The 15,155-nt window shown below is 41.5% G+C and overlaps 1 protein-coding gene across 1 annotated transcript; it reads right to left on the reverse strand.

Annotated features, from left to right (window-relative positions):
- Positions 1-484: 484 nt before the first annotated feature.
- On the reverse strand, positions 485-14,808 carry LOC120554721 (cytochrome P450 20A1). The gene is made up of 13 exons (XM_039793727.1): positions 14,363-14,808; positions 13,873-13,922; positions 13,294-13,460; positions 11,765-11,910; positions 10,598-10,765; positions 8,383-8,461; positions 5,364-5,476; positions 5,117-5,171; positions 4,227-4,347; positions 3,884-3,995; positions 3,032-3,096; positions 2,687-2,776; positions 485-2,090 (listed from the first exon to the last, which is right to left on the reverse strand). Exons 1-13 carry the CDS (start codon positions 14,432-14,434, stop codon positions 1,940-1,942), a joined length of 1,389 nt encoding a protein of 462 aa, XP_039649661.1. The 5' UTR covers positions 14,435-14,808; the 3' UTR covers positions 485-1,939.
- Positions 14,809-15,155: the final 347 nt, after the last annotated feature.

Genomic DNA, 15,155 nt, shown 5'->3' on the forward strand with positions numbered 1-15,155 from the left:
GGAGAGCAGGGGTTCCCAAAAATGAATAAGAAATGCATTACAGCAGACTCCCAATTGGCAAAAAAAAAAATGCTTGTGTGTTAAGCATAGGTTTAATATAGTTACATGTTTATTAGTTTCCAGTTCAGGGATACCAAACTCCATGAATAAAATACTTGTAATAAAACTTCATCTCCCTTGGATGATCCCTTTTTTTTAAATGATTGTATCACTCCTTCTCCACAGGCCCATTTTAGAGAGCAGCAGGCCTGGATCATGTGAGGAAATACAGTCTTGCCCAAGGGCCCTTCAGAAGCACATATTAGCTGAGGGTGTATGCAATAATGAATTCAGTAAAAATAAATGTCCATATTCAGGCTGAAACCGGATTTATAACGAGTGACACTGCTATTCTCCACAGATGCAAACTAAGCTTCCTTTATTTGATTAAAGAAACTTGCTTGTTACTTTGGGCAAATTCAAATAAAACAACGACAAACGCACACAGAATCCTCAAACATATTTAATAAAATGTAATATGCAACCGTGTTTAATTAAAAAAGGAATGAAATGTCTAAATTGCCACGTAGAGCCATATCAACGGACAAACAAGCCCCATGTTATTAGGAATTTTGTGACTCAAGGCAACTGCACTAAGAATTATAGAAAAACATTTGGCAGCACAAGTTGTTTTTCTCTCCATCGTAGAGTTTTAAACCACAGAGTTTCCCTCCTTGAACATATTTCAATAAGTGCAAATCGAAACTGAACAGACAAGGTAACAATGTGCTTAAGGTTTCAGATTACTGAAACAATTAAAAGCACCAGGAAGACATCTATGGAAATACTGTGGTGGTGCCTTCAGGACTGATGCAAATTAAAGAGTAACTACTGTTTTCCCCCCCCTATTTTCCTGTGTTTTTGTGTGTAAGTGACTGATGGGAACAACAATCTTTGACATTGGTCCAGTATTAAGCGTGAACGCTGTAACCGGCAGCCACAGACCAGGCTGCAATGTAACCCTACAGACCTATGGGGCAAATGTGCATTGTCAATATCCTCCACTAAAAGTGCAGTTCTTGCCACTGAAAGGCTCATATTATTATTCTAAGTGGCTGACAACTTTAATGAAAGGATCCCTACAGAGACAGACCTTTAAAACCTCTTTAAGACCTCTCTGTTTAACCAGAAACGGATCTGAGGTCGCTAGCGCTAAACCCACCAGACTCCATTTAAAAAAAACAATACTTTTAGCGTGTATAGAGCCAACATATTTTCACATGTACATCTGTAAACTATGTGTTTATTTCAGTATACAGAGTTGTGATGGATGAAAAAGTGGAAAGATGACCCAAAACGGCTTTGCATAGTTTTATTTTGTTTCTGTCGACTTTGAATGAAGTATATTCTACGATGCTAAAATGACTGTTTATTTACATGGAGTTTGATTGATTTAGCGAATTTCGCGGATGATTTTATGTTTTAAAAAAAAGGGTCGTACTCTTTAACAGAAAGGTCGACCTCCTTAGAAATCCTTTCCATAATGTTGTCAGACACTTAGAATATTAATCTGAGCCTGTCAGCGTTAATTGAAGATGCCCTATTAACTTACATTGTAGTTTGTTTCTCTGACTGCCGACTGCAGTGATCTCTCTTAATACTGGACCAACGTCAAACATTGTTGTTCCCATCAGTCACTTAGACACAAAAATATAGGAAAATAGGGTCGAAAAAAACAGTAGTTAACCCTGTAAGTGTTTAATTCCCAAAAGTGTCAACTATCATAATGTTGTTTAGAAAGACAGGAGTTAATGTGAGAAATGATGTTTCTCCGGCAGACTGGATCTTCAACATTTAAGAAATACTTTTGGTGGTCCTTTAATCAAGATGTTAAATATATATAGATTTTTTTTTAGAAACAGCTCTGCTCCCCTGTGCCGTTTTTTTTTCAAGAATAGTTCTAGCCTTTTCTGCTGACGGTAATCCAAGTTTCGTCCTTAGGTGTGGACACCAGCTCAGATCGGACTTCCATGACCTGTCCCTTCAACTGGTGAAGCTTCAGCTGGCGCACCAACGTGCTGAGCAGGACAGTAGCGACGGTGTAGGCAAACCTGTCAAAAGGAGACCAAAAGTAATCGATTGTGAAAATGTAATTGAAGTACGCAGGACAGCCAAACACAGGGAGTTGATCCTAATCAATTAATTCAACTTGTAAAAACGACTGAAAAACTGGCCCACTGTAGGCAGGGGCGGGGCTAGAAGGGGAGCACGGGGTGGCCCCTGGTTCCCCCCCAGAGATGGGATATGTTACGGCTTTTTCTACAAAACTCTTACCCCCAAAACAGAACATTCAAAGTCAAATTAGCTTCTTTTTTACAGCTCCAAGTGTTTTGTTTTTTTAGATTGTTTTTTGGGGCTTTTCCGCCTTTATTTTGACAGGACAGCTAGGTGAGAAAAGACGAAAAAGGGAAAACAAACGCCAGGAAACCATCACAGGTCGGACTCGAACCTTGGACTCTGCGTCGAGGCACAAACCTCTAAGCACATGTGCGCCCGCTCTACCCACTGAGCCAACCCGGCCACAGCTCTAAGTGTTTCTGAAAATTTCTACAAGCTGTTTTGGGGCTAAATGGCCGCACTGCGGGTTCAAAAGTACAAAATGTTATTTCTCAGCATCACGGGATAATGATGTTTTAGTCTTCTCTACCTGAGTTCTGGGCAGGTTTGATTCCCTGAGAATCCGAGCAGACAGAAACTCTTCCTGGCGGATTCCTCCTCAAATCGATCTGGGTCAAACCTGAGGGAATGTCACAGTAATAACCGTAATCAGAAATTGGGACATATCAATATTTTTAAACCTGAAAGATAAACCCCACTCTGTGACACGGTCATACTATTTGAACTAGAAACATGTGTTCAATGCGTTTCAGGAGTTATTTTGAGTTAGAGCCCGGGGATCAAGTTTAGGGGTTCTTCAACAACAACAAAAAAGGGCCCATATCGCCCCTGGATGAACCTGTCCAAAGCAAACGTAAATGTATGTGAAGTGAACCTGTATGGGGCGCTCCAGGTGTCCGAATCTTGCAGGACCACTCCCAAAGCGTAGATGACCAAAGTCTGAAATATGGCAAGCACAAAATGTCAGCACCAAACTATGATTTGCGTTTCTTTTCATAACCCCTTTATCATTTCCTTTAATCACCCGCATAATCATTGTTTATGTTCTCGAGACTACACTAATACTGATTGTCTGGCTGTAACAGTTGTAACAGTGACGATGAGCTGAGGAGAAATACACAGAGAGAGAGCCAGTAAATTTACTTAATATGTACTTTACTTAATAAATGTTTACTTCAGCTCAATTATCAATGACATATACATCATTTATGGTTCATATTTGCCATTTACCCCTGTGAGATCACATCTATGATCATTTTGTGAGAAAACAAGGAAATTCAATTATAAAAAAAAGGTAAAAAAAAAAAATAGAAACAAGATTTTTGATCATTATTGGTGCTTAGTTCTTAGAACTTAATCAGAACAGGTTAAAGAGCTGGAAATGTAAAAAAATTGTAACTTTGTGTGGGAATAGCAGGTGCAGAAAGACAACATAGTTTCATAGCACCTACATTTAAATACACTCGGCTTCCAGTAGACCCGAACACCTCGTATGTAATTGCTATGTGTAGGGTTTACCGTGTGCAGTCATTGAAAATATTTATTTTTTGTTCTTTACAGAAAATGAGCCAAGGCCAATGAGTTAGAATAAATAACATAATTTTTCTTTTAGCTAACATTGAAAAAATGGGTCCCACAGACCCGAACACAAAACAAGGGTTAAGTAGAAGAGGGGGATACTTCTTCCACCGCTGCAGAGAGCCACAGACAGCAGGGAACCAGATACCTCTTTGGGGATGACGTGCTGATCGACTTTGCCCTCCACTCCCTGAAGCCGAGCCGCGATGGGGGTCAGCTTGGCGGTCCTCACCGTCTCGTTGAGGACCTGCTGGCAGTATCTTTCCAAGGACATAAATGTGATAACATTAGAAGCCCTTCTGTTAAGGGTCACTTCGTTTTCTTCTATCGTCCTATGTTTTTGTGTCCAAGTGACTGATGAAAACAAAAACCTTTGACATTGGTCCAGTATTAAGAGAGATGGCTGCGGAGAGAGGAGAGTTGTTTTCCCCCTCCGGTGGGGGCGCTCTGTCTCTATGGGTTAGACGTAGAGCGAATTCGAGAGATCTTACCTGAGCTGAGGGATCTTGTCCAAGGAAACTGGGTCCGAACCCAACACCTCCTCCAGCTCCTGATACAGTTTGTCCTGAACTTCTTCGGAGGTGGACAGGAAGTGAAGTGCCCAGACACACACTGCCCAAACACACAACATTTTTACACTTAAAAAGGTGCTGTAGGTAGGATTGCGAAGATCCAGGACTTAGCCAAAGAATTTGAACATCGACACACCTTCTCGGTCCCTCCCCCCTTTCCGCTAAAGCCCAAAACGGTCTCCTAAGCCCCTCGCCCCAAAAAGGGAAATGAATGCGTGTGCATGAGCAGTAATTGACACGCAGTTAGACACCCCCCTTGGTCCTGATTGGTGCATCTGAACAGGGAGCGGTGGATTTTTGCAAATCCACATTTTTATCGTTTTCCAACTCTTTAGTTGCTACTTATGGACACGCTGACTGCTGTATTTTAACATGATGTACCCATCAGTGGCCAAATAATAGGACCAACTGTGTCGAGAAGTGCGGAAACATTTAAATTCTCCATTGTTCTTCTCGTCCTCCGGACTTAAAACTGAGAACGATGCAAACGGTTTTGCAGGTCATTTGAATTTTGAATAACTGTTAATTGCAGCCCTAAATAATGTATTAACCAACTGGTCAACAGACAGAGACGTGATCGGTTTTGAAAAACTGCTTTTAAACGTGTCCCTGATTCCTGGCACTTTATTCAAATCAACTCACTTGTGCCTTTTGGACAATTTAGAAAATCTGGTACTTTCTTTTGACTCCGTATTATCCTTCTTTCTTATGGTGGTGTATTCTGTTCTGTGTTGTTGTCTTTGTAGTTACTCGGTGCCGTTGCACCCGAGTCAAAGTGAAGGTTGAATGAATGATGGGTCGTCACTTACAGTTGGCAGTGATGATGCAGCCGGCCAAAGTGAAAACCATACAGTCCTCCATGATCTGAAACACACAGAGAGGGAAATAATGTCTTTTGGGTAGGTTGGTAGGTAGGATAGATAGATAAGATAGATAAGATAGATAAGATAGATAAGATAGAAAGATAGATAGATAGATAGATAGATAGATAGATAGATAGATAGATAGCTATGCACGACATCCAATCAGTGACTTCCTCTTCCTCTGTGTTTTCACCTGTCGCTCTGTGAGGCCGGACTGGAGCAGAGTGTCCACAAACGCCGTCTGCTTCCTCTGGCCTTTCCTCTCCTTCGCCACTGACAACAGCACCGACTCCATCTCCGACAGAGCTGGAAGAAAGAAAAAAAAAAAAATACACTGTCATCACGTGTTTGGCACGAACATACAGCTGCTCGTCACTCACGCTGGGGTTACAAGTAGGGTTGCACCACATGGACAAAATGCGATATTGTGATGACAATTTTCAATCCGATATTCCTAAACATATATAAAAACGCAAACGTAATGGGAAGAACGCATCAAAATACATTTACAGAACATCAAAACAACAGGGTTTACATGTGCGCTGTACCACCATACGGCACGTTTTGCACAGTGCACTAGCTCGAGCAACATCTGTCGGCTTACAGCCAAAGTACTTCCACGCCGGCGAGGAGGCATCACTTTTTGGTCGCTAACATTTTCTCTTCAATCTCCACAGTTTCGTCGTCTCCCCCCGAGCCACACTCATGTTCTTACTTTTCTCCCTCTTCTGTCCTTTCGCACCACACACTTAGTTCGCACTCTCTCTCTGTCCTTTCACTTTCTCCATTTCCCTCTTCACTCGCGCCGTCGAAGTGTGCGCTTTTGTGACAGGGCGACTGGCCAATGAAATATGCAGGCTCTAGAATTGATCACAACGCACAGCCACCGGTGCATCTCTCCACGAAATAAACGGAACATCGCATGCTCTTCGGGACACTTTCGATATTGATATTGCACAACGTGGTATTGCAAAAACGATACCGAGTCGATATTTTGTGCACTAGTTACAATAAGGAAAAAAAACAAAACTGCATTTCAAGCATCCACGGCACTTCCATTCCTTCAGACAGCATCCGCAAAGTAACTCCCGTAAGCTCTAACCAGCGGGGACAATTGTCCCGGGCAGATAAATCAATGAAAGTCCCCCAAAACAGTGTCTGTTCACTGATTAAGGCGATAATACAGAATAGGTTGGTTATATACAGAGGTGGAATTTAACTAATGTGCGTAATGTAACTTTTCCAGTCCAGTTTTTTCGGCTCGGTCTCTCGCACCTCCGCTGTGTGTCGACGTGTGGGAGCTGTGGAGCAACAGGAGGAGAAGTTTGGAGAGGCTCAGACATGATCTCTGTCTCTATCTGCAGCTGTCAAGACTCGGTTTTGAGTCAAGCTGCCACACACACACACACACACACACACACACACACACACACACACACACACACACACACACACACACACACACACACACACACACACACACACACACACACACACACACACACACACACACACACACACACACACACACACACACACACACACACACACACACACACACACCCACACACACCATGTCTGAGCCTCTCCAAACTTCTCCTCCTGTTGCTCCACAGCTGAACAACGGGAGGAAGCCGACGCTGCTCCCACACGCTGACACACAGCGGAGGGGCGAGAGAGCGAGACAAAAAACTGGACTCGAAAAAGAACGACAGAGTGAAGTTTCCAAAAAAAAAAACAACATATATGACAGGGCTTGACATATACAGTATATGACAGCACGACGTAGCACGACAGCGTCAATCCGGACCCGGCCTGTAAACCTTATGCTATGTTATGAGTCCAATACATTATGATGTGGAATGTTTTCTATTTTGAAATCAATTTCTACTGATCAATAAATTGTTAGTCATGTCGGAAAAAGCGACAAAGACTTCGAAAAAAGTTACAAATAAGTTTAAAAAAATAAAAATAAAAAAAGGCGCAAAAGGGTGACAAAAACATCAGGAATAGCGCCAAAAACGTCTTCACGAATGACGAAAGAGATGACAAAAACCTTGAAAAAGCACCAAAAACGTCTACAAAGCGACCAAACTTTAGAAAATAGTGACAAAGACGTTGAAAACAGTGACAAAGATGTTGAAAAAAGCGACAGACATTGAAATAAAGTGAAATACATTGAAAAAAGTGACTAAGACGTTTAAAAAGTGACTAAGATGTTGAAAAAAGCGACAAACACTTTGAAAAAAATGACAAAGACGTTGAAAAAAATGACAAAGACATTGAAAAACGACAACAAAAACGTCAAAAGTGACAAACTCGAGGAAAAAAGGTACCGATGTGTACATACTTCTATGTAACAGTTCATTAATCGGTACAAGAGTTGAGCAGGAAAACCGAGAACTCAACTGGGATGTGTGTCGCTTAAAAGTTCAAAATGAGTTGATTAAAGGTCCCATGACATGGTGCTCTTTGGATGCTTTTATATTTTATTTATATTCTTAGTGGTCCCCTAATACTGTATCTGAAGTCTCTTTTATATAGACCTTAGTGGTCCCCTAATACTGTATCTGAAGTCTCTTTTATATAGACCTTAGTGGTCCCCTAATACTGTATCTGAAGTCTCTTTTATATAAGAATAGAATTACAGCCACTAGAGCCAGTCCCACAATGAGCTTTCCTTAGGATGTGCCATTTCTGTGTCTGGAGCTTTTGAGGAGGAGAGGGGGGGCAAGGTGGAGGGTGGGGGTGTGGCCTTGACCAACTGCCACTTTGCTCGTTTGAAAGCCATGATGTCTCTCTCTCATGGGTGGGCCAAATTCTCTGGGGGGGCAAAGCAGAGAAAGGGGAGGTAACCTTGCTTGTTATGACCTCATAACAAGCAGATTCCAAAACGGCTCATATCAGCTTTCATTTTCTCAAAGGCAGAGCAGGATACCCAGGGCTCGGTTTACACCTATCACCATTTCTAGCCACTGGGGGACCATAGACAGGCTGGGGGAACTAATATTAATGTTAAAAAACCTCATAAAGTGAAATTTTCATGCCATGGGACCTTTAAATGTTATTTTGTCACCGCCAATGAGTCCGGACCTCCGGCCTGGAATAAAAACCAGATGCGGGACCTTTGAGCGATGCGTTTGAGAACCCCCGGTATGTGACATCAGTTCTGTTAAAGCTGAGAAAACCTGCCGGCGTAAAACCCCACTCACCCTTCTCGTAATGGCCTCTCCTGCTGGAGCTCTTCTCCAGGGAGCCGTCCAAGTAGCCTTTCCCAATTTCGGACCAGATCTGCAGAGTCAGAAGAAGAGGGAAAGACGACTTCAAGTGACCCGCTTCGACATCAACTTAACAGGTTGACAGGGCATTCAAATGAGACCGTTCAACAAATAAGTAAGGAGACAAATTGTCTGGGAGCAAAGGTGTAACTTGGGGGAGTGGGGGTGGGGGGCGGGAGCATGGGGGAGATCTCCTCTTTTGAGCAAAACTGAAATTTTAAACATCAAAACACTTCATTTTCTGCATTTTGGGGAGTTTTTCCTGCAACAATCTGTGCCTTTCCTGCATGACTTCATGGCGCAAATGTCTTTATATTTTGTAAAAGGAAATCATTTTTTATTTTATTACTTTTTATTTGCAAAAAAGAACAGCAATTGCTTACAGACATTTTGGTGTTTTTTGCTCCCCCCACATACTGCCTATGCAAATAATAAATAATAATAAAAAAAGTACTTAATTCCAACACAGGGTATTGTACCAAGTAGGCGATAAAGTAAATAAATACACATAAAATAAAAATATATATTAAAATAATGTAACAATATAAAAAATGTATATATAAAAAAAATAGAAATACATATTTAGAGGTACGAATAAAGGATGTACAAGTATACAGTATAGGCTAATTTGCCATCAGCTCTTATCATTATACTCAAACAACCGAGCAGGGTTAGTTATGGAGGATACAGTTCCTTCTTAAATTTCGGGAAGAGTCTTGAGCCTTTCAAAATAAAACACCAAAGCATCCCATCTCTTATGGAATTTGTGGCTCGACCCTCTACTGGAATATGTAATATTGTCTAACTTTAGAAAAAGCATCAGGCCGTTCATCCAAGCTGAGGCTCTGGGTGAATGGTTTCCGATTTCCACTCTGGCAAAATCCTCCGCGCAAGAAGAGTTGCAAAGGCAAACACATCTTTTAGTCTACTTGTCATTTGTATACATTCCCCTGGAACACCAAAAATAGCCATTTCAGCACTAGGCCGGATATCACTGTCAAATGCAAATCAAATTGTTACAGAACCAAAACATGTGGGACAGGTCTGCCTTTTCTGTGTTGTAAAGGGAATTATAATAGGCTTTTTTTTTGGGGGGAGGGGGGGGGGGTTGCACTAGCCAGTTTTGATTAGTGGGTGGGTGGGTGGGTGGGTGGGGATTGTAAATTACGCCTATGTCTGGGAGTGTGACAAAAGAAAAACACCCTAGAGGGAGGAGATCAATAAAACTACGTTCAAGATTCCACTGGACCATGAGATGATTTTGCTGCACCTGTATCCAACAAGCGGAATCTGAACCCCCCCCCTCTGAGAATATAAATGCATTGATTTAGCATTTTGGAACAAAGGGTACTCTAAAGAAATTTACGGTTAAAAAAAGTGTTACGGTGTAGCCCACTTTCTGCTCTATCGCACTGGTGACACAGAACGTGCATAACTCTGATGTAAGTTAAACTACAATACTAATAAATTCATGCATGAGCTAAATCAAAAGGTGGGTTTTCAAAGGCAATACAGTATATTTTCCCAATATTTGTGTATATTATATATTAAATGTAATATATACCCACAGGAGCAGGGATAAAGACCAGAATCCAATGGACACAACGCAATTTAGGATTGTGTAAGAGGTCCAACCCACTAGTCCTGTCACAATTATTACATAATTATCTGATTGTAAATTTGTTTTACATAATTGCGGGTTCTTTTGGTGTTTTAAGCCCCCAACGTCGCCTTCCAGGCAGCGCTGCTTGGTAGGCACTAGGATTAGGGGGTACAGTTAGAAAATATGTTATAAGTAAGTAATAAATAAATATTTTTGAATTTGACTGAAAGAGACAATTATATTGGGTTACACTTTACTTGAAAGGTATCTACATAAGAGTGACATGACACTGTCATGAACGTGTCATAAACATTATAAACAAGTCATAAACGTTTGACATAAGGCTTCTTTTAGTAAGTGTCATGAGTTAGGGTTCATGTGTCATGACAGTGTCATGTCACTCTTATGTAGATACCTTCAAGTCAAGTGTTACCTCATATTGTTAATCGCAATTCTTTTGAGACAATTGATTTCACAGCAAACATTTGGAATTGTTGTTCTCTTCCTGGAGGGAGGGAGGGAGGGAGGGAGGGGGTGTTCTCTCACCGCGTCGTGGTTCTTGCAGAAGGAAAGGACCTTGGCGTCGTCCCGGAAGCTCTCGCCCAGAGCCAGCTGGGTGACCGTCTTCATGGCCAGACCCAGCAGGTGGGCACACAGAGGGGTGTGCTGGGAGTCCGGGAACGCCTTCCACTTTCCTACGAGCTCCTCCGACAGCTTCGGGAAAACAAGGTAGAGAATAAGTAGCGGGGCGCTATCTCGCACCCGGCGCAGCGCAAAGCCCGACGCAAGTGTTTTTTCTAGTTTAAGACCGACGCCGTTGTCAGTTTCCCGTCCAGCGCCCGCGTCGTTTAAATAGCAAATGCACCTTACGCCCATCTGTGCGCCCATGGGCGTGCTGGTCTTACAGGGAGGTGTGTTCAGGTGCATTCTGGGTGTATTGCTATCTTGAGGCAGCGGAAAGTGATCTCGCCATTGACCAACAAAAACCTGGTCTAAAGTCAATAACGCAGCATTTCATTGTTATTTTATCTTATCTATAAAATCTACTTTAAAGTAGTTCATTCATGTTCTTTTTCCGTTATGGCGGACTTTCAAACTGGACAATGAAAGAAAGTTCTGTGGCGTTCACTGTTTGGGTTCGTTCATATTTCACAAAGAGTTTAACAACAAAAATAGAAATCATATCACATCCATACAGGGATAGTAGTGCACAGCGGTCATAACATAATAATAATAATAATAATAATAATAATAATAATAATAATAATAATAATACACAAAACACTATCGATTCATATAAAGTTTTGTTAAAGTTGCACATCATAGATTGTCGTCGTTGTAGGAGAAAATTAATCTTGATTGTGTGTCAGCAAGCAAAAACTTGTATCGGACTATCTCCAAAATAATAATAACTTTATTGGATATAGCACCTTTTATAGACAAAGTCACAAAGTGCTTCATATGAGAAAGAATTGTTAAAATAAGACCCAAATAGTAAAATGAGCAAGCCAAAAAAACAGAACTAAAATACCAATGGAAATTTAAAAAAATGCAAAAGACTTACAAGCACAAATTTACAACACGAGTCAAAAGCCAATATTCTACATTTGGAAATATGCGTGAATGCTTCATTTCAGCGAGTGGCGAGACCGTTTTACATTAGTGATGAAAAGAAATAAAATAACGTACTTTTTTTTCACGAGTGATACAAACCTTGAGCACAAGCGGGAAGTTGTTCTTCAACGTGTTGTTGATGCCACTTTCGTACACCTTTTTCCTTATTATGGTCTCGGTGGCCCCGCCTCCCGTTCCCGACTGGTAACCTAGCAACGACTTCAGCATCGTCTCGAAGGAGTCAGCTGAGAAGAGACAGACAAACAAAAGAAGAAAGTCATTTTTGTTTACTATGAAGACATGCTATGAGAAGGTCTTCATTCAGTAGGGCTGGGTATCCTTTCAAATCTTTTTGATACCTGTAGCCATGACAACACCGGGACTCAGATACCGGTCTGCATGCTGCGTGCTGATTGGCTCCCTGACGCTCATGAGATTTACTCCTTAGGGATTGTTATTGGGTGTTGAACGACGAGGCTTTTTTTTTTTTATACTCAATACTTTAGAGCAGTGTTTCTCAAATGGGGGTACGTGTCCCCCTAGGGGTACTTTGGAGGACTGCAGGGGGTACGTGTCCCCCTAGGGGTACTCTGGAAGACTGCAGGGGGTACGTGTCCTCCTAGGTGTACTCTGGAGGACTGCAGGGGGTACGTGTCCCCCTAGGGGTACTTTGGAGGACTGCAGGGGGTACGTGACATTTTTTGCAAAATGTTTTTCAGTTCCAAGGCTGTAGGTACTTCTACTGCCTTTTTGTTCCAAGTTTGTTGTTTTTTCCTAAGTTTTTATCGCTGTTTTTGAAGTTTGTCACCTTTTTTTTGAAGGTTTTTTCTAAGTTTGTTTCTTTTCAAAGTTTTTGTCACTTTTTTCAAAGTTTTTATTGCTTTTTTGAAGTTTGTATCTCTTTTTTCTAAGTATTTGTTACTATTTTCGACCCTATTCTTGCCTTACTTCCTTCTTTCGATCGTCTTTTTCCAAGTTTTTTTCGCCTTTTCTCATCAGCATTTAAATGTGTTCCAGGTACAAGGCTGTTGTTTGGTAAATCTATGGTTTAGTAAATCTATCGTATTGTTCCTCTTTACAGAGTTAGAGGCAATTCGGTCGGTGCCTAAAAAGTACTGAATTCGGTACCCGGCCTAATGATTCTGTTGGACAGTAGCAGGGCTGTAGTCAAGTCCACCTTGGTCGAGTCCAAGACCAGGAGTAGTCGAGCCCAAGTCAAGACCGAGTCCAAATGAGACAGTCAAGACCGAGGAAAGAAAGGGTCAAATTAGGCCATAAAAAGTATTTTAAGTATAACAATTTATGTTGAGTCGCACAAAGCTCTCCCCTTTCAAATCTAAGCTGTCCTGTCAAATAAAGGCCTAAAAATGCCACAAAAAAATAAAATTAAAAATGAAAATAACACCTGCTTTCTGAACAAGCATGCCTCACCAGTTGTTGTTTTTAAGGAGGAAGTTACTTTAGAAAAAAAAGCTCATAATGATGGACTGGGTTGAGACCATTGGCCGAGTCGGAGACAAGTCAGAGTCCAAGTACCAATACTCAGGCCCGGACTAGAGCCCCGGTATTTGTCCAGGGCTGCAATGCTTGAGCCCTCAAATTCAAACAGCATGGGGGAAATGGCTTACTGGTGTGGTTGGGGTTGATGTGCTGCCGTAGCTGGTGCACGGAGCCCAGGCTGACCACGGGCCGACCGCCGAACCAGAATGACGCCACCGAACCAAACTGCTGATGCAGACTGACCAGGAACTCATGCAGACTGCCTTTGTTCACGATGTCCTGCAGGTTCCCATCCCTGAGAGAGCACAGAGCCAGGATGTGAGTTAGGTGGGGGGGATACAAGTTTTAATTTACAATTTTGACATAGGAAAACTAAAAGTTACACGGTCAACGGGAAGACATTAAGTCAGACTCAGTGGTGAGTACAACTGGAGCAGAGGGACAGACACAGAGCTGCAGCCGAGCCAACGTAGCGCACATTTTAATTCATTAACTTATGCTTACGGATATGCTGATACTTATAACTTATCACACATGGTTTTCATCCACAAATTCAGTAGGCAGTAATCGATTATGGTCTGTCGCTGCACGGATGCAGAATGGTCCAGGTCCTAGAGTTAGGGCTGTGATGTTCATCACATCTCAACTTTGGGCCTTTTTCTGCATCAAGTTGTGGCAAAATGTGACTAGTAAAGAGGACAACTTACTTCTCATCTGTAGGATTGAGACCTGGGATACCGGAGGCCCTTCTGGATGACTGAAAACATGAAACATGGTTGAATGCACATTAACCCATTTTGACAACATAGACGGACACAAACATCTAATGCCCCCTTTGATGAGTTAAGCAGTGATGGAAAGTAACTAAGTACAAGTACTAAGTTTACTCCAGTATTGTACTTCAGTCCAAAAGTCGAGCTACTTGTACTTTACTTAAATCTTTTCTTTTCATGCCACTTTCTACTTCTACTCCGCTAGCTACTAGTCGGTCATCTATTCCCATTAACGTTACAGCTAGAGCCGGTGGTGTTGCATTCAGGAGCATGGAATCTCATTGAAATACATGGCAATTTAATGTTTCCTCGCTCACAGGCAACACACACATTGCACGACACCATCACCATTGGCATCTGATCAACTCTTTAGGGTCTTCGGCTGAATTCGGCATACAAATGGCGCACTTGCCAGCAGACTTACCGGGTACAAATAGAGAACAGCGCCGACCAAAATGATGACAAACGTGACAGCAAAGATGGCAAAGTCCAGCATGACTTCTCGCTTTTATTAGCACTATTTCTGCTAAGTTCGCTTCATGAATATGTAGAGATTTCCACCCGAACCGATAACAAGCCACCGCCACCACGTCAACAAGAAAGTGAGCAGGAACGATTGCTCTGTGCTCGACAACATGGTCTGGAGCGCTTCTTTTTCTTTCAGGTTTTCATGACGGTTGGGAAACAACGATTTGGTCCATTACCGCCACCCACCGGTATGGAGAATGGACCAGAAGATCTTTTTTTAAATTTTTTTTAATTATTATTTTTAATTATTTGCATTTTATTTATTTTAACTTTACAAACATGTTATACAGTGTTTGAAAATTTCGCTTTATGGATATGAAATTTACCCTGTAGAATTAATAGGTTTCCTTTCGACATTTTTGCCGTTTTTTTTTTTTTTATTTGTTTGTTGCTTTTTTCGATTTAAAAAACAATTATTTTTTTTTACAATTTTTTCAACGTTTTTGTTCCCTTTGTGGAGTTTTTTATTTCGAAGTTTCTGTTGCTTCTTTCGGAGTATTTGTCGCCTTTTTTTTTAGGTTTTTGGCACTTTTTCCAAAGTTTTGTTGCTTTTATGGGATGGGTTTTTGTGGACAATTTTTTGGACGTTTTCCGTCCCTTTCTGGAGGGTTTTTCCTCTAAGCTTTTGTTGCTTCTTTCAGAGTATTTGTCACATTTTTATAGTTATTTTTTATGCTTTTATTTCATCG

The sequence above is a fragment of the Perca fluviatilis genome, chromosome 24 (genome assembly GCF_010015445.1).
Source record: "Perca fluviatilis chromosome 24, GENO_Pfluv_1.0, whole genome shotgun sequence".
In the NCBI taxonomy this organism is placed as follows: domain Eukaryota; kingdom Metazoa; phylum Chordata; class Actinopteri; order Perciformes; family Percidae; genus Perca; species Perca fluviatilis.

Bases quoted from the DNA above. Each gene is read 5' to 3' on its own strand.
- LOC120554721 (XM_039793727.1), bottom strand. From the start codon at position 14,434: ATGCTGGACTTTGCCATCTTTGCTGTCACGTTTGTCATCATTTTGGTC. The intron at 4,348-5,116 runs GTAAGTGACGAC...GTGTTTGGGCAG, and splicing joins CTGCATCATCACTGCCAACT to TGTGTGTCTGGGCACTTCAC. The intron at 2,091-2,686 runs GTAGAGAAGACT...TCCTTTTGACAG, and splicing joins CAAACCTGCCCAGAACTCAG to GTTTGCCTACACCGTCGCTA.